Source organism: Rhamphochromis sp. 'chilingali', assembly GCF_963969265.1.
Source record: "Rhamphochromis sp. 'chilingali' genome assembly, chromosome: 15".
Taxonomy (NCBI): Eukaryota; Metazoa; Chordata; class Actinopteri; order Cichliformes; family Cichlidae; genus Rhamphochromis; species Rhamphochromis sp. 'chilingali'.
In genome coordinates, this window is record NC_137942.1 from 20,779,821 (window position 1) to 20,797,140 (window position 17,320).

Here is a 17,320-nt window from a genome sequence, read left to right on the forward strand (position 1 = left end):
CACCAAATCTGTCTGGAGTTGATAATTTAACACTTGGTGTTAAGAGTTTATATATTAACTCTCAAAGAGTATTTTAGTTTAACTACGTAAGAGTTATCTTCTAATTCATTCTAAAAAGCGGGAATTTTACTGTTCTGAACTTCTAGAAATTTCTTTTGGAAATAAACATTTACTAAAAAGATGCAATGGTTTTTGAAAAACATTTATTCTGAACTGCGCACCACAATTTCAAAACATTTTCTGAAAGATGTAACAGTATACATGTTCTCACTTTCATTAGAATTTTGTTTATCAAAAGGTCTGACATAGGTGAGCTGGTAAATGCAAATAACAGCATTCTCATCACTTATTTCTTCAATACAATATGCATGTCCTTCATTCATCCCTTTGTGGAACTTCAACGCACTTCTGCTCTCCCCCATATTCCATCTTCACAAGCATATCCTGTGCGGAGATCGAATAAAAATTAGTTGACACTAATTAATGGCACAAATAATCCAGTAAACAATTGCAGCACAGTAAAAAAAAAAAAAAAAAAAAAAAAAGGAATCCTCTTTGAGCCATTACTTGTGTAAAGTATTTTCCCAAAAGACAAAGACACAGGCAACAGGTAATACTGAACTAAATGTAAAACCTCAACCTTTTTAATTTTTACCTAAACCGTGTGCACAAAACTCTGGAGGGATCTATGCTAACGTAGAATCGAGTCAGGACATCAGCTACTGCTGTTTGCTCGTGTTTTTTTTTTTTTCTCTTTTTTTTTATGGGCGATCGTTTTCAGGCTTCAAGTAGCACCATTATACCAACATTTCACATTCTAGACATTGTTTTAGGTGTATTTGACCAAAAGTTTGACTGAAAATTCACATGCAAGCTTTTTTCAAGGCTGTGGTATTTGCCCGCAAACAATATGGAGTTAAATCAGGGCCATAATGTTTGTGTAGTTGAAAGAAAAATTTGAAATCGAAAATATGTAAACTGAAAGCAAAAGTCACATTTTTAGAGTGAACTTTGAAAAAGAAAGAGTTGGATTTAAAATAAAATCAAACGTTTTGAATATTTGTATTAACTGAAAACCCAATGGTTCTTTTATCTATAATTTCTCTGAGTAAACTTTATTTAAAAATTTTCAGTAATCTTTTTTTCATTATTATTATTTTTTTAAAAATCTATTCAGTCTCAGATTACATTTTTTCAGATTCAGATCTTTTAAATTAATGTACAAAAAAAATTCTTCAGGTTCGGATTTTTCTCTCAGCTTCAATTTTTTTTTCCACTTTCAGATCTCTATTTTTCAGTTACAGACTTTTGGCCCTGTTTTGGCCTGGTGGGCGTGGCTACACAGAAAGGGGCGGGGAATCATGAGTGACAGCAGACCGCTGCAGGCTCAAGATGGTCCATTTTTCATGTTGCCTTCAGGAAACCTGGGAATGAACATAATTTATCAAACACCTCCTGCACTGTGTTATTTGATAATGTTTAGAAAACATGTCATGCATAACTGCTAAAACTCAGTTACTAAAGCTCTTTCAAGCAGTAATGTGTACAAATTACGCCGTAACATCAATTATGAGACGTTTTCCCAGCCACTACGTGAGAAGTGGTCATTTCCCATGCTCTCAAAGTAGCGCGCATTGTATCGGGTGGGGGCTGCCTGTTAACTTGTCCCTCAGTGAACGATGGCGTTGTCTTCCAACAACACTGCTGGCGGGAACAATCAGGTGAGTGTTTAAGTTTGGAACAATTACACTGCAGTCTGTGAATACTACGAATTTAAGACGTGGCTATTGTTACGGTAAATTTTTTCGGCTATTCTGTTTTTTTATTTTATAACGATTTTTGCTGAAATGCTAGCTCAACAGAAACGCCTCGCTATCATTTTCGGCTGAAACTTACGTCCTAGTTGATCTGTAAGCTTGGAGAACAACAAAGTTAGTGAAGTAACGTAAAATTCTTTGTATTTAATTTAGGAGCAGCTAAAAAGAGAGATGCTTCAGCGACTACTGCATAAAGTTTCCCAGGTCATGCACAGACAACCCCTCGATGTGGACTATTTGCAGTTTGTTATCGACCATGGTCCTTTTAAGATCTTTGTCCGATCAGGTTGAGATCCCTCAAAGTATTATAAATGCTCTGATAGAGCTGTCAACTGTGCTCAGTATGGAGGACGTCAATGAACGAACCCCCTTCCAGATGTCACTGTCGGAAGGAAAGCTGGGACGTCCAAATTACAATGTATCGCCTGTACAGCTCCAGATACTGACAGAAATGTTCTTATCAATCACCCAAATTGCAAAACTTCTTGGAATATCTGTGAGGACAGTGAAACGTCGTTTGCATGAATATGGCATTTCCATAAAGCAGTGCTACAGTACAACAAGTGATGAAGAGCTGGACAATTTAGTAAGATCTATAAAGACAAGAACACCTCATGTTGGATACAGGATGATGAAAGGGATACTTCAAGCCATGGGCCACCATGTACAGTGGAAGAGAGTGTACTCGTCGATGCACCGTGTGGACTCTGCTGGTATTTTCTCAAGAATGACAAGGCTGAGATTTGTGGTCCGAAGGACATATTCAGTGCAAGGTCCTCTTTACTTGATGCATATAGACACAAACCATAAACTAATAAGGTAGGATGAAGTCTGACAATACTGCTAAATACTGAATTATGTTTTATACCTGTTAATGCCCTAGTTGTTGTTTTTTGTTGTTCTTTTTACAGATTTGGCCTGGTGATATTCGGAGGGATAGATGGGTACTCAAGAAAGGTGTTTTTTCACTTTCAAAATTGAGCTGAATGAGATGTTAATTGAAAAGTGAAATACTTGTGTTTTGGTCTACCATAAAACTTACCATATACTGTAATATAGAGATCCTTCTGTAGAACAAAATGTTCCTAATCTGTTTATGTTTGTCAGTATTTGGTGACTTTAAATGCTTGGTAAACTAATTCTTCAAGTTGCTAAAAGGATTTTTTTTTTTTTTACCCTTTGCATTTGGGTGAATAGTTGATTACAAGTACTGCTACATCTCATGGCAGCTTGCTACCTTGGGAATTATGTAGCCTGCTTTTTTTTCTTGTACTTATAAATATAAAATAAATGTACCAAGCTACAATACCTGATAAACATGTTTCTATCTTTAATTATAGTAACTTGACTTGACCAAGTTTCCACTTAATGATATTTACATCTCTAGATCATGTACCTGGGTGCTGCTGCCAACAACAGAGCATCAACTGCACTTGCTTTCTTCTTGGAGGCTGTACAAAAGTATGGCTTTCCATTGAGGTAAAATCTACACAAAGTTAATTTTCACAATGATTGTGCAAATGTGTAAATATGATTCCCCCCCCCCCCCCCTTGATTAGCAGTGTAATTATTTTGACATGCAATATGTAATACTGTAGCCTATATGATCAGTTGTTTATAAATCCCCATACACTTGTTTAAATGGTTCAAACATTTAGAGTTCTTGAAAGGTGTGCTTATACAGAGCTGCACACTGTTAAATGACCAAAACAATAAACTTCTAATAACCAGTCTAAAGTAAAATTATATTAAAAACACAAAGGCTGCAATAAATTTCAAGAGTGACATGTTTTTTTTTTTTAGATTTAAAACAAATTGTACTGTCGATGTTTAATTTTGTTTCAGAGTTCGAGGGGATCAAGGGGTGGAAAATGTTGGAATAGCAAGATGCATGTTCACCATCCTGGGCTGTGGAAGAGGAAGCTTTCTGTCAGGCAAGAGTGTTCACAACCAAAGGTATGTGTAGTATTTGTATAAATGTCCCATGGAAATAAGAAAAATGTTCTTATATATTTTTCAATTCAGTGAATTTCTGGGTAAAATTATGAAAACGTTGCCATATTTTGATGTTGAACAGAATAGAGCGCTTGTGGCGAGATGTGTGGATGGCTGTTTCAAGCGTGCACTATGAAACCCTTCACAACCTCGAGGATGAAGGCCGTCTGGATCCAACTGATGGTTGGTGTCCACATGTTTTGTGCCCAACATACATTTCTTCCACGTCTGCAGAGGGATCTGGATGTCTTCAGACAGGGTTGGGATAACCACCCTCTAAGGACAGAGAGGAATCTGTCCCCACAACAACTGTGGACACTGGGACTCCACCAGAATCCAGTTGATACTCCAGACACAGTGGAGGTACTAAAACAAATCTAAATTATACAATCCTTCTTTAATCAAGTTTCAAAAAGTGCACTTGGAGATGTTGAAAAAAAACACTGTGTGCTGTCACTGCAGACTATCAGCTTTAAGTTGAGGGTATTTGCATCCAAATCAGTTAAAAGTTGTAGGAGTTACAACAGTCTGCATGTGTACCCCCCCACTTGTTAAGTTACCAAAAGTAATGAGACAGAACATTAATCATAACTGAAACTGGATCGCAGACTTCAGCAGATGTTGGGCTTCATACCTGCTGATGCTCTGTCAGGCCTCTACTGCAACTGTCTTCACTTCCAGCTATTATTGAGGCATTTGCCCTTCAATTTTGTCTTCAGCAATGAAACACTGCTCCGTCAGATTCAGGTCAAGTGATTGACGTGGCCACTGCATAACATTCCACTTCTTTTAACTATTTGTTTTTTTTCTGCAGAATGCTTTAAGTGATTGTCCATCTAGACCATCAAGTGCTGCCTCATGAGTTTCGAAGCATTTGGCTGAATATGAGCATATATATTGCCCAAAACACTTCAAAATTTATCCTGCTGTTTTTGTCAGGAGTTGCTTCACTAAATACAAGAATATCACATCCCTGGCCATGGAACATCAGAGAAGCCAATTGTTCCATTACTTTTGGTCCCTTAAGTGGAAGGCACATATGAAAACAGTTCAAATACCTCTGCAGTTATAGTCAATTGTGTTAGTTTCATTTCAAATCCATTGCGTGGCATATAGAGCCAAAAGTAGAATTCCCATGTTCCAATATTTATGGAGCTGACTGTTTGTCTTGAATTTCCCAACACTGTTTTTGAATTGTCATTTGAAATATCTTTTTTTTTTTTTTTTTAAATCATCACAGGAAATCGAGGATGCGTACTTGGATGTCAACTCTATTGGTGAGCTGGATGGGAGCAATCCTGGAGTAATTCTTCCATCTGTTGAATGTCCTCTATCTGAGGAGGACATGGCAAGACTAAGAGACACTGTCAATGTAACAAGGCCCTCTCAGTCACATGGCTGAGACATTTATTTGGATGTACTTAACTTTGTACTAACTCACCGTTCCTAGGCAGCAACATTTTTATTTTGAATTTTCAACCCAGAGAAGGTTCATGAATAGCTCAGACTTTTATTTGATGTGATATACATGTAAAATGAACCTGCCAGGAAATTTTTATGTGAACGCTCAAACATCACATTACAAACTTTTTTTTTTTTTTTGTCTCTGGCACATTTTTCAACAGTAAAACTGTATGTTTTTGTGTGCTTCATGCCACTCATTAAAGAACTCTGGCTGTCAATCTCCAACTTTGAAATGTGCTTCCTGAACATTAAATGGAAGGAGCAGCATTTTGAGTTACACCTCAAAACTATTGATAGACAATGCTATGCTTTACACATTGTTAAATTCCTGGCCAAGATGAAAAGCCTCCAGCAGAACCATTCTGAATTGACTATAGGACTTCATATGTTTCACAGGCAGGACAATGGTCTTAGCACAGGATGACACAACAGGATAGCAGATGCTGTGATTTCCAAAGTCAGCTTCACAATTATGATTAAATTTTACCACCACAGCAAAGTCCTTCTTTTCTGAGGGGAGGAGAGGAACATGGCCTTGACCGGTGATCCATTGCAGAAACCTGGCAGGTGTGATAGATCTTGGGCCATCTTCGTCAGCTACATGTTCTTGACCTTCTGTTAGGATAAGAGTGAATTTTAAGACGTTTTGAAGAACCCTGGCCTTTTGGACAAAAAAAATATCTAAATATTTGAATTCGATACAAGTGTAACTTTTTTCACAAAAACCTTAGAATATAATTTTGGAATGTGACAACTATAAACTAGACAAAAATAACCATTTACCTTCTGACTCATAAAGCAAGTCCTGAATGAAGTTAACCAGGTCCAGCTCAACCTGATGCTTGGAGGCTCCCTTCTCACTCAGCTGAGGGTGAATGGACGCCATGACAAACTCGGCACTAACCTATGATGATATTAGAAAGCAAAGCAACCCAACGGCTTGATTACTTCAGGGATGCAGTATTCGGGCCCTAGAACTTTTCCACAGTTTGTCACATTATAGCCACAAACATGAATATATTTTATTGGAATTCAACATAAAAGACCAATAAAAAGTGGTAAACAATTGAGAATTGTAACAAAATTCATCCATGATTCCAAACATTTTTTTACAAATAAATAACTGAAAAGTGTGGTGTGTGTAATTATTCAGCCCCCTCAGTCAATACTTTTTAGAAACACCTTTTGCTGCAATTACAGCTCCCAGTCTTTTAGGGTATTTTTCTACCAGCTTTGCACATCTACAGACTGACATTCTTGCTCATTCTTCTTTGCCAAACAGCTCCAGCTCAGTCAGATTAGATAGACAGCGTTTTGTGAACAGCAGTTTTCAGATCTTGCCACAGATTCTGGATTGGATTGAGATCTGGACGTTGACTGGGCCGTTCTAACACATGGAAATGTTTTGTTTTTCTATTGTTGCCCTGGCTTTACTGTATGTTTAGCAATCATCAGGAAATGTCTATGGGCAACTGACTACACTGAGACCAAAGGGGGCTGAATAATTACACACACCACACTTTTCAGTTATTTATTTGTAATAAATATTTGGCATCATGTATGATTTTTGTTCCACTTCTCTAATGTACACCACTTTGTGTAGGTGTTTCATTTAGAGTTCAAATAAAATAGATTCATATTTGTGTCTGTAATGTAACAAAATGTGTAAATGTATGTAATACATACATGTAAAACTGAAAATACGTTTGTACTCACTTTCACATCTCCCCCTAGGACGAAGAGAGGCTGGCAGATTTCTGGGTATTGCTTAATCAGCAGGTGGAGGCCATACAGCTGCAAACCCTCCTTGAGTTGTTCCAACATTGGCTGCAATCTAAGCACAGCATGGAGTGTAATGGCTCTGTGGGTACAAAAAAGAGATTAAACAACATCTTCAGATGCTATTTTTCTTACATTCATATAGAAAAACGAAAACATGTCACAGCATACCGGACAATCGGTTCCTTTTTTTGAACCGAGATGGCTCCAGTGAATCCACAGTTTAAAATCTCATCAGTAAGGCCCTGAAGTGACTGCTCAGTTGAAGATTCCACCTAAAAGTAATTTAACAGATGAAATTATATAGCTGCAATGTGTACTAAGGCAATATTTTTACTAGTTATACAGCACCTGGTCAATCAGTAACCGCAACTGTGAATCTGCCACTGTATTTTTATCCAGCTGTGTTGGGTTGATCTGCCCATTGCAGAGGTAACTGTAAGCCCACTGGCTGAAAAATGTAGGGGCAGGACCTCCTTGTGCCAAACTGACGGCCAGAATCTCACCAACAGTCCTACTTATACAAACAGCATGAGTGTATTGCTTATAGTATAAAACATGACAGTTTTCCCTTTCTTTAAAATAAACATGCCTGAAGAGTCCACTGTCAAAGTCAGTAAGGGAATAGCGTGGACTTTTTTGGTGTGGTGGTCCTTCAAAGAAACGAGTCTCGATTCCGGCGACCATTTCTATTGAGAGAAGAAAGTTATGAATTATCCGATGTAAAACATTCATTTAGAGCTGGGTGAAATTAGATTTTTTTCATATCACAGTATTTTTTTCCATTTGAGGCAATACTGATATATATATATATATATATATATATACACACACACAACCATCCAGGTTGTTCCCCGCCTCTCGCCCTGTGACCGCTGGAGATAGGCACCAGCACTCCCCACGACCCCACAAGGGATAAGCGGCCAAGAAAATGGATGGATGGATGGATGGATGATTCAAAAAAGAAATCATAGTATACAGAAAGGTGTACTTGAGACAATAATATTGACACCTTTTATCAACACCAAACCAGTAAGCTCATAACACATACCTCTCTTTTCAACCAACGGCAGTCACTCTCCAAATAACTTCTGCTTAGCTTTCCGAGCTTCCCTCGGGTCCTCTTAATCAGCGGTCTCCAACCTTTTTTGCGCCACAGACCGGTTTATGCCCGACAATATTTTCACGGACCGGCCTTTAAGGTGTCGCGGATAAATTAGGGAGGGGCTAATAATCGGCTCAGTCATTTTTAATGATCGTTGAAAGCCCAGATCGTAATCGTGATTAAAATTCGATTAATTGAGCAGCCCTATGAAAATCTATATATTTATTCCTTTAACCTCTTCATGGTTCATGTCCCTGGACATTGTGAGATGTCTTTTACCCAGTCCTGCCTGTGCAAGCTGAAATTCCTCAGAGGAGGTAGGTGTTGTTTCTGCATTACAGTTCAGCAAGTATACATAGAAACTGAAAGGCTTCCATGCTTTAAAAGGTGGTGTCACAGGGATCCTTGGGTTATGCATCTTTCGTTTTCCAAGAAAACTTTTTTTTCCAAAGAAACCAGGGAAAGATCTGAACGGAATTAGAAAAATACATGAAAATGACAGCACAGTTATAACACACCAAAAAGGTTAAAAACTTTTTAAATAATTTATTTTCATATTTAATTTAAAACCTTGCCATCTCTTGATCTACAGAGGGAGGTCCCTGTTCCTGCCTTACTCCCTGTGCTGCCTGGTGCTGTCCCTGAGAAAGATTCTGAGTGAGCACAGTAATAAGATTCTGTGCAGCGGCTTCCACTGTAGAATTGTAGTTCACATTCTAAAAAACACATATATAAAAAGGCCTTCTGAAAAAGATCTCTTACTTCTTGCTTTAGAACATGATACTATTATTGCTTTTTATCTATAACTCACGCATATGTATATTGAAGGAAAACCGTGAAAATTTGACACGTTTTTCCCTCGTGATAATTTGTAGCATCGCAAAGGCGTACATTATTGAGTAATAACAAATCAAATGATTGATTTGATTAGATTTAAGCATCAAGACCGAGAATGACCAGCACACTGGGGCGATTGTGGCTCAAGAGTTGGGAGTTCGCCTTGTAATTGGAAGGTTGCTGGTTCGAGCCCCGGCTTGGACAGTCTCGGTCGTTGTATCCTTGGGCAAGACACTTCACCTACACTTCACCACCCAGTTGCCTACTGGTGGTGGTCAGAGGGCCCGGTGGCGCCAGTGTTCGGCAGCCTCGCCTCTGTCAGTGCGCCCCAGGGTGGCTGTGGCTACAGTGTAGCTTGCCATCACCAGTGTGTGAAAGGGTGGATGACAGGATATGTAAAGCGCTTTGGGGTCCTTAGGCACTAGTAAAGCGCTATACAAATACAGGCCATTTACCATTTACACTGTTTGAAGAAACAAGGATTCCTCCTGAGGAGCAGGCTAAAGTGGCTGGGGAGAGGGTAGTCTGGGTCTATTTACTGAAGCGGAGCCCGGAACCAGATAATGGATGGATGAGAGTCTTGCAACATTGCCGTAGCGCAGGTGATGAAGACTGCATCCCAAGCCCGATTAGTTATGGAGTCTTTTAAAATGTTTTCCATATTTTTGGGGAAGGATCAAATTGTTAATATTACTTTATCTTTCGAAGTAAGTTTCAGCCGAAAATGATAGCGAGGCGTTTCTGTTGAGCTAGCATTTCAGCAAAAATCGTTATAAAATAAAAAAAAACAGAATAGCCGAAAAAATTTACCGTAACAATAGCCACGTCTTAAATTCGTAGTATTCACAGACTGCAGTGTAATTGTTCCAAACTTAAACACTCACCTGATTGTTCCCGCCAGCAGTGTTGTTGGAAGACAACGCCATCGTTCACTGAGGGACAAGTTAACAGGCAGCCCCCACCCGATACAATGCGCGCTACTTTGAGAGCATGGGAAATGACCACTTCTCACGTAGTGGCTGGGAAAACGTCTCATAATTGATGTTACGGCGTAATTTGTACACATTACTGCTTGAAAGAGCTTTAGTAACTGAGTTTTAGCAGTTATGCATGACATGTTTTCTAAACATTATCAAATAATACAGTGCAGGAGGTGTTTGATAAATTATGTTCATTCCCAGGTTTCCTGAAGGCAACATGAAAAATGGACCATCTTGAGCCTGCAGCGGTCTGCTGTCACTCATGATTCCCCGCCCCTTTCTGTGTAGCCACGCCCACCAGGCCAAAACAGGGCCAAAAGTCTGTAACTGAAAAATAGAGATCTGAAAGTGGAAAAAAAAATTGAAGCTGAGAGAAAAATCCGAACCTGAAGAATTTTTTTTGTACATTAATTTAAAAGATCTGAATCTGAAAAAATGTAATCTGAGACTGAATAGATTTTTAAAAAAATAATAATAATGAAAAAAAGATTACTGAAAATTTTTAAATAAAGTTTACTCAGAGAAATTATAGATAAAAGAACCATTGGGTTTTCAGTTAATACAAATATTCAAAACGTTTGATTTTATTTTAAATCAACTCTTTCTTTTTCAAAGTTCACTCTAAAAATGTGACTTTTGCTTTCAGTTTACATATTTTCGATTTCAAATTTTTCTTTCAACTACACAAACATTATGACCCTGATTTAACTCCATAATTATAATAATTGAAACAATCTTTGAAAAAATGACTTACCAAGCATGGCAAACAACTCAAATATGTAGAGCAAAATGTTCTGAAACGGCTTCACTTCAGCTTCGATTGGAGCCGTGCTGGGGGCGGAGTCTGTGAATTTACTCTATTAGTGTCATAGCCCCTGTAGGAGTTCAGAGTGAAGAGGTCAAGAGTTAATGTTTCCATTGTAACACCTCCAGATTTGACAGAGAAACACTCATTTTTAACACTCGATTTTAACTACTATCATTTTACACCTCAGAGTTACATTAAAAGAATGTGACTCTGCTTAGAGTAAAATTAACTCTACTTTTGCAAGAAGACTATTAACACCAAAACATTTAACACTTTTGAATTTGCTGTGTACATTTCCATGACCTCTTCTAACTTTCTGTCTGCAGCATTGGCTTTGTCTTCCAGTTCTTTAGTGTTTTCCTCGTAAAATTGCTGCATCTTATTTTTTTCCTCTTTGTGGCGTTTCAATAATAATTCAATAACTTGGCTGTTGTGAAATTCCTGACGTACCACCTTTTCTTTTGCTGTTTCCAGCAGGACTTCGACTTCGTCCTCATCATCTGTGATTAGGTATTGAAACAGCTGTTTACTCCCCAGATGTTTGTCCTCAAAGAAATTCCATTTTGATTTATGTGAATGTATTGTGCAGGTACTTTCTCTGCTTCGCCCTCATTGCTTGCTTTATCTGAGAACATAATCTGCCTTCTTTTAGCTTGGGGTAGGTCTCAGTTTATGTTTTAAATTAAAAAGCTTGAAGACAAAGTGAACTCTGGACAAGCGTGCGGCCTACCTGAAGCCCAGGTGGGCTTGTTGATAATCACATTTTCACACTCATCTCGGGGCACATCCATGGTGTTCTGGTGCCAGCCTGTCCCCTCTGTTTTTGTGGGGGTTTTCCCCACATACGAAAATGGCCGCTTCTGCCTGGAGGGAGTTTTTTATTTTTGCTTTGCAGCTGCACAGGATCTGTTTTAAACACTTCTATTTTAGGCAATTTTATAATATTTTAGACGACAGCACATAAAACACTTTGTGCTTGGACTGAAAACTGACTCACAAACAGGTTAGAGGCTCCACCCATAGAAGACCTGCAGGGAAAGATTTAATTAAAGATGCATCAACAACTAGAACAAAAAAAGAATCCTATTAGACATGATTTAAAAAAAACAAAAACAGTTATAGTCCCTGTTTACAACACCACACAGGTTGGAAACTAATTCTTGCAAAAATAATGCTTTCTACACAATTGCCCCAAGGGATCAATAAACTATTCTGATTCTGAAAGTCCAGATCACAATCCACACAACGGTGTATTCTTGGTATCCTTGGGAAATGTGTTGGATAGGTCTCAAATGTGGCCGGAACTCACAACTACATCAGAAGTCACATGAGATGATAAATCGTACCTTGATTTGATTTATAAATCAGAGTTTTATGGTCAGACGAAGCAAAGATTGACCTGTTTGGCCACAATGACAAGAGGTAAGCTCAGGGCAGTAATGTTGAGTCTTTAAAACTTAGTAACAGTGTTAACCAGGGTGGTAGCATCAATAGCTACAAAAAGCATCTGGTTGAAGTGCAACTTACTAAAGGACATTTAACCAAATATTACTGGGGGTGTATGTATATATTTGGGCCTATATATACTTTTGACCCTGTGTGGATTAGAGAAAATCCAAAATAAAGAAGTCTTTTTTTAAAAGTCATTAAAGATGTACGCTGTATAATCATCCCTTGAAAAAAACGTTACATTAAAATCGTTTATAATTATATTTATAAAGCACAAATTTTAACTTGCAACAGCCTTAGAGGTACATACGTTTGACCTCGTGTAACCTTGGATTAGAGAAAGTTCAAAACCAGTTCAAACTTGTTTACCTAATTTTTGTTCATTTTAAAGAAATTAAAAATGTGTGCTGTACAATCATTTCACCCAGGACAATTCAAAGAGATCATGAAATTAAAGTCCATAGTGAGTCCCTGTAAACTTCTGACCTCAGCTGTATTTATTCACAGTCAGGATGCATGACTCTGAGTCAACTTCCTGTGTTTGTAATGCAATTTCCATTCTGAACTTCTGAAGAATATGACCCTGACAAATACCCTACATTTTGTAATAAATAATAAAAAGAAAGTAAACTAAAACTAAGAATTTTTAAATAATTAAAAAGAAAAACTGAAATGAGATGTAGAGCACACTTCTAATGGATCATGTAGCAATGAAGAAGATAGCAGCTGATTAAATAGGCACTAGTGGTTTAAAAAGACCTCTAAATATAAATGTAAAGCATTAATATAGCAAATTATCAAATTATGAGCTTTACGAGAAATAATAGCTTATTTCCTTATTTGTTAATCATTTGAAAGAGCGCATTTTGTTAAGTGCACACTCCAGATCAGACGGTGGCGCTAAAGCGACCAAAAGCTGTTTTTCTAACCGTCAATAAAGACAAAACAGAAGGAAGAAGATCAGCTAAAAGAAGAGGAGACACATTGACACATTACTGCTGCTCTGCTCAGCAGCTCGGCTCAGGTGAGACCTGTAAAAAACAGAACTACAAACCAACACTTGTTAGTATTTGCTAGAGATGCTAGCTGTTGTTAGCTTTAGCCTCAGTAGCCGTTATTTTGACACTGCCTGCGCAGAACAAGCTAGTGCTAAACCCAGTGTGTGCATGTGCAAGGTGTTCACCTGGCATACTGAACTGTACTTTTTAACCATGCGAATATTAATGTGCTAAGTGATGCATGTATTTAGTTAACATTTGCTTAATAAGATTGTCCGAAGTCTGGTGATATCAAGTTATTGGTTGTTGCTAGCAGGTGGGGCTTAAGTGGTTAAGAAGATAAAGGAAGATCCATAACTCCTACTGTTCTTATTACAATGAATTACCATTTTGGCTGTATGTGTGTTTATTATTGTCATGTTGGTAGTTGCATTCAGATGGACTTTAAAGGTACAGTAAGTAATTTCTTATAAGGTATTTACTGTTTATTTTTTACCTGCAGGTAGCTGGTGATTGCCAAGTAATGGAGCGTGTGATGGGAGGAGGAATGCTACCGGTGGTTTTAACCGGTTTGGGAGTCGTATTGTTGTACCGGATACTTGTACGTCTCAGAAAAGGGGCTTCAGTCCAAGGTGCTGTAGTGGTCATAACTGGGGCCAGCTCTGGGCTCGGGAAAGGTCAGCCTCCATTCATTCATTTCAGCTTACATGTGCAAACTCTCTAAACCATACTGCTTTAGTGCTAGTAGGCTTTTATTTAGATAATGTGCAATCTCATTCTTCAGTGTTGTTGTGCAGATGCCAACATGTAGTTGTAGTTCTTTATCAGATTTGGACATTGTACTGCCCGTTGGTTGTCTCGGACCAGTCTGCGTGCGATCAATGGGAAATTAGGATTTAAACATATATACGTATACATGAATCATTTTGTCCCATTTCAGACACCAAACACTCTTTGATAAATTCCTGGTCAGAGAGTGGATTCCTGATTTTTGTAGGAAACCACATTACAAATTTGTCACTTCTATTTTGAACATGAATGCTATTTTTTTACTTTACAAACACATGTTTGTGAGCGAATGCATCTCCTCTGTAAGTGTGCCTGATCTTTTGTTTCTGAGAGTTTCTAGCCCCGAAAGATGTCAGCTGACCTTTAAAAACAGGAAAGATTGATACGGAGTGTAGAGTTTTTAACAGGACGTAGACTTCTCAATATTTAATTACTGAAGTCAGAGGTAAAGCCATGTGTTTAGTTTGTGGAGAGCAGAGTGCTCTGTTTATGGATTACAGATTGAATCCCCTTTGTGAGACTAAACAGAGAGAGAAAAGAGCTGGACTGTTGCTAGCAAATCTGCGAAAAGCAACAGGACTTTTCACTAAGCCTCACACATCCAGGGATGGAGCAGGCAAGACCAGCTTTGTGATTTCAAACAAGCCATCCTCTGAGGAGTTTATCAAAGAGTGCTTGGTGGCTGTGGATGACAGTTGTGATGACCCAGCCCTGTTAATGAATTTTTTACATGGGACAACGAAAAGAGTTTAGCAGCCACAGGCTCAGTAAAAGGGACTACCAAGGTTTGTTTGTTTGTAAACAACTTACACCTGTCAAAATCTGACAGGGAAAAATGTGGGACTTTTAAAGCAGATGCAAGATAAAGTGACTGAAATGAAGCCAGAAGTAAAATTGCTTTTTTTTTCCCGCTGAATCGTACAGCAGAAGGTGTTGTGCAAGTCAGTGAACCATGCTGTTGGTGTTGTAACTAAAACCGTTAACTTCAGTTTGTTGCACTGTTGATTCACTGGATGCACTTGTAGAAACTCAAGACGGACTAGATTCCTGTAGCTGAGCAAGAAAAAATAATTAAAAATAGCAATAGCACTTATTTTAAAATAAAGTTAAGTCTTTTAAATTTTGCAAAAATATGGACATTTTGTGCACAATTGTTTTGGGGAATGTTTATTATATCATGATAAAAATGTTAGCAGTTTTCTTCTATGCTTATTTCAGTTTTATAAAGTGCTCCTGGTAAGAATTAAAGAGATACTGAGCAGATTTGAGTTCAGCTTAGTGGTGTGGCTCTCTGCACCCACCCCTGTTTTATGCTCACTAATCTACAACGAGAATTCTGCATTGTAGAGTCTGCGCGGGTCTTCCACGCTGCAGGTGCACGGCTTGTGCTGTGTGGACGTGACGCAGCTCGCCTGCAGCAGGTGGTCCAAGAACTAACAGCGAGTTCAGCAAACACACAGAAACTGGTATGTATATACACACAAAGGAGTAACACAATAAAGTCTGGTCTGTCTGAACTATAGCTTAGCCTCTAAGGATCCATTTGTAAAGAGTCGTTTTGTTTCGCTTTGGTTATCCACCAGATTCACACTCCCTGTACTGTTGTCTTCGACCTGGCTAAAACGGACACGGTGGAGAGAGCTGCAGAAGAGATCCTGAAATGTTACGGACAAGTGGACATCCTCATTAATAATGCTGGAATCAGTTACCGTGGCAATATACTAGAGACTCACATTTCAGTTCAGCGGGATGTTATGGAGACAAATTACTTCGGGCCCGTTGCTCTTACACAAGGTTTGTTTAATCTTGTTGGTTTCAGCGTACGGGATGTTTTCATTTATTTTGGCTTGTGGTTGAAAGAGCCGAGCTAAATGTGAAGTTAATAAGTCATTTATGTAGAGATTTAGGTGAAGATTATCATGAATATGAGTCAGCCCTCTCTCTTTCATTTCTTTCCTCTCTCCACAGCTCTCCTGCCTTCCATGGTTCGCCGGCGCAGCGGCCATATTGTAGTGATTAGCAGCGTCCAGGGGAAGATAGCCATTCCTTACCGGTCAGCCTGTAAGTCGTCTTTGATTAATGCAAACAAACACAACATGAGTTTGCCAGCAGGAGGAGGGTAACTAAAGCAAGACTCTGATTTGTCTCATGCTGGTCAGATGCTGCGTCCAAGCACGCCACCCAGGCCTACTTCGACTGCTTGCGGGCAGAGATGGAGCGCTACGGGATCCCAGTGACTGTGATCAGCCCCGGGTACATCCGAACCAACCTGTCGATCAACGCTGTCACAGGAGATGGATCCAAGTATGGAGGTGAGGCAGTGAGAGGATGGAACAAAAGAGTAACAGTAGCAAAAGCAGCATTTTTAAGAGTCAGCTGGTAACAGGTGATAAATCTCAGAGTTATTAAGGTGGTGTTGGAATGTGTGTGGATCTTTGATGCCAGCTGGGATTTTGTGTTTTCTTACTGATTTTTTTTTTGACTACATAAGGAAAAGACTACAAGCCAAATGGATTTTTATAACTAAATAATAAAAGTAAGAAGCAACATAACCAGAGTAATTTATAAGTTATTGTAGGGTCTTTCTTACCTTACATTAAAAAGCACCTCGAGGCAACTGCTGTTGTGATTTGGTACTATATAAATAAAAGTAATTTGAATTAATTGAAGTAATCTGTACTCTCTTGTATCAATGATGCAACATGTCTCTTGTCTTTGCAACTACCGCTCAGTATTGGACAGAACTACAGCTACGGGCTGGGACCCCAGGGACGTGGCGTGGGAAGTCCTAAAGGCTGTTCGTCAGCAAAGTAAAGACGTGGTTTTGGCCGGCCCTCTGCCCACTGCTGCAGTATACCTCCGCACACTCTGGCCTGCACTTTTCTTCAAGCTCATGTCCTCGCGCGCTCGCAAGGAGCAAAAACCTAAGGATGAGTGATGTTCGAGCTGGTGAGGTCTAGGACCTGAAATAAGCAAGACTTTGGAGGAAATGAGGAGATCTGTTTTATAACATCTGGGACAGAGCTGGAGTGGGTTTTTGTACTATTCATTGTTTAATGTCTAATTTACATGTTGATATTGTCTGTCATGTCTGAGAAACTTTTACCCTTCCCACCCAAAAACAACAAAAATTGTTGGCAAAAGCCTGCAGTATCACATTTTGCAGGCTGGTGAGAAGAGATGGTTTAATTTGAACTCCATAATTTGGGACTCCTGATGCAAACAGAACAGCTTAAATAAACCAAACTGTGGTAAAGGAATCATGTCTGATGTTTTGGCAGAATGTCTACCCACAACTG

General features: G+C 38.8%; 3 protein-coding genes across 12 annotated transcripts; 2 read left to right on the forward strand and 1 right to left on the reverse strand.

Annotated features, from left to right (window-relative positions):
• The first annotated feature begins 222 nt into the window (after window positions 1-222).
• On the forward strand, window positions 223-5,189 carry LOC308411063 (uncharacterized protein). 3 transcript variants are annotated; one of them, XR_013974331.1, is made up of 7 exons: window positions 223-1,721; window positions 1,971-2,636; window positions 2,729-2,761; window positions 3,205-3,296; window positions 3,663-3,773; window positions 3,895-4,175; window positions 5,053-5,189. XR_013974331.1 is itself a non-coding variant. In XM_080904776.1 (7 exons), the coding sequence occupies exons 2-6, from the start codon at window positions 2,044-2,046 to the stop codon at window positions 4,079-4,081; spliced, it is 1,029 nt and encodes a 342-aa protein (XP_080760902.1). In that variant the 5' UTR covers window positions 223-1,721; window positions 1,971-2,043; the 3' UTR covers window positions 4,082-4,175; window positions 5,053-5,189. The 3 variants fall into 3 exon arrangements, 2 of the variants coding, with proteins under 2 accessions (XP_080760902.1, XP_080760903.1); XM_080904776.1 differs by having other exon boundaries at window positions 2,729-2,774; XM_080904777.1 differs by lacking the exon at window positions 223-1,721 and having other exon boundaries at window positions 1,736-2,636; window positions 2,729-2,774.
• A 385-nt stretch (window positions 5,190-5,574) lies between these two features.
• Window positions 5,575-10,215, reverse strand: LOC308411064 (G2/M phase-specific E3 ubiquitin-protein ligase-like). 8 transcript variants are annotated; one of them, XM_080904782.1, is made up of 7 exons: window positions 9,882-10,215; window positions 8,107-8,627; window positions 7,407-7,744; window positions 7,227-7,330; window positions 6,993-7,137; window positions 6,060-6,180; window positions 5,575-5,891 (listed from the first exon to the last, which is right to left on the reverse strand). In XM_080904782.1, exons 3-7 carry the CDS (start codon window positions 7,740-7,742, stop codon window positions 5,587-5,589), a joined length of 1,011 nt encoding a protein of 336 aa, XP_080760908.1. In that variant the 5' UTR covers window positions 7,743-7,744; window positions 8,107-8,627; window positions 9,882-10,215; the 3' UTR covers window positions 5,575-5,586. The 8 variants fall into 8 exon arrangements, with proteins under 8 accessions (XP_080760908.1, XP_080760906.1, XP_080760911.1 ...); XM_080904780.1 differs by having other exon boundaries at window positions 8,107-8,876; XM_080904785.1 differs by lacking the exon at window positions 8,107-8,627 and having other exon boundaries at window positions 7,407-7,569; window positions 7,648-7,744; window positions 9,882-10,214.
• A 2,914-nt stretch (window positions 10,216-13,129) lies between these two features.
• dhrs7b (dehydrogenase/reductase (SDR family) member 7B) lies at window positions 13,130-17,281 on the forward strand. Its single transcript, XM_080904294.1, has 7 exons — window positions 13,130-13,258; window positions 13,735-13,909; window positions 15,369-15,487; window positions 15,605-15,815; window positions 15,990-16,082; window positions 16,181-16,333; window positions 16,754-17,281. The coding sequence occupies exons 2-7, from the start codon at window positions 13,756-13,758 to the stop codon at window positions 16,957-16,959; spliced, it is 936 nt and encodes a 311-aa protein (XP_080760420.1). The 5' UTR covers window positions 13,130-13,258; window positions 13,735-13,755; the 3' UTR covers window positions 16,960-17,281.
• The last annotated feature ends 39 nt before the right edge of the window (window positions 17,282-17,320 follow it).

Excerpts from the sequence above, each read along its gene's own strand:
- dhrs7b (XM_080904294.1), top strand. The coding sequence starts at position 13,756 with ATGGAGCGTGTGATGGGAGGAGGAATGCTACCGGTGGTTTTAACCGGT. Across the intron at positions 13,910-15,368 it reads CAGCTCTGGGCTCGGGAAAG|AGTCTGCGCGGGTCTTCCAC; the intron begins GTCAGCCTCCAT and ends TCTGCATTGTAG. Across the intron at positions 15,816-15,989 it reads GCCCGTTGCTCTTACACAAG|CTCTCCTGCCTTCCATGGTT; the intron begins GTTTGTTTAATC and ends CTCTCTCCACAG.
- LOC308411063 (XM_080904776.1), top strand. The coding sequence starts at position 2,044 with ATGTGGACTATTTGCAGTTTGTTATCGACCATGGTCCTTTTAAGATCT. Across the intron at positions 2,775-3,204 it reads TAGATGGGTACTCAAGAAAG|ATCATGTACCTGGGTGCTGC; the intron begins GTGTTTTTTCAC and ends TTACATCTCTAG. Across the intron at positions 3,774-3,894 it reads AAGAGTGTTCACAACCAAAG|AATAGAGCGCTTGTGGCGAG; the intron begins GTATGTGTAGTA and ends GATGTTGAACAG.
- LOC308411064 (XM_080904783.1), bottom strand. The coding sequence starts at position 7,742 with ATGGTCGCCGGAATCGAGACTCGTTTCTTTGAAGGACCACCACACCAA. Across the intron at positions 7,331-7,406 it reads TGCGGTTACTGATTGACCAG|GTGGAATCTTCAACTGAGCA; the intron begins GTGCTGTATAAC and ends AATTACTTTTAG. Across the intron at positions 5,892-6,059 it reads CTTGCTTTATGAGTCAGAAG|AAGGTCAAGAACATGTAGCT; the intron begins GTAAATGGTTAT and ends TTATCCTAACAG.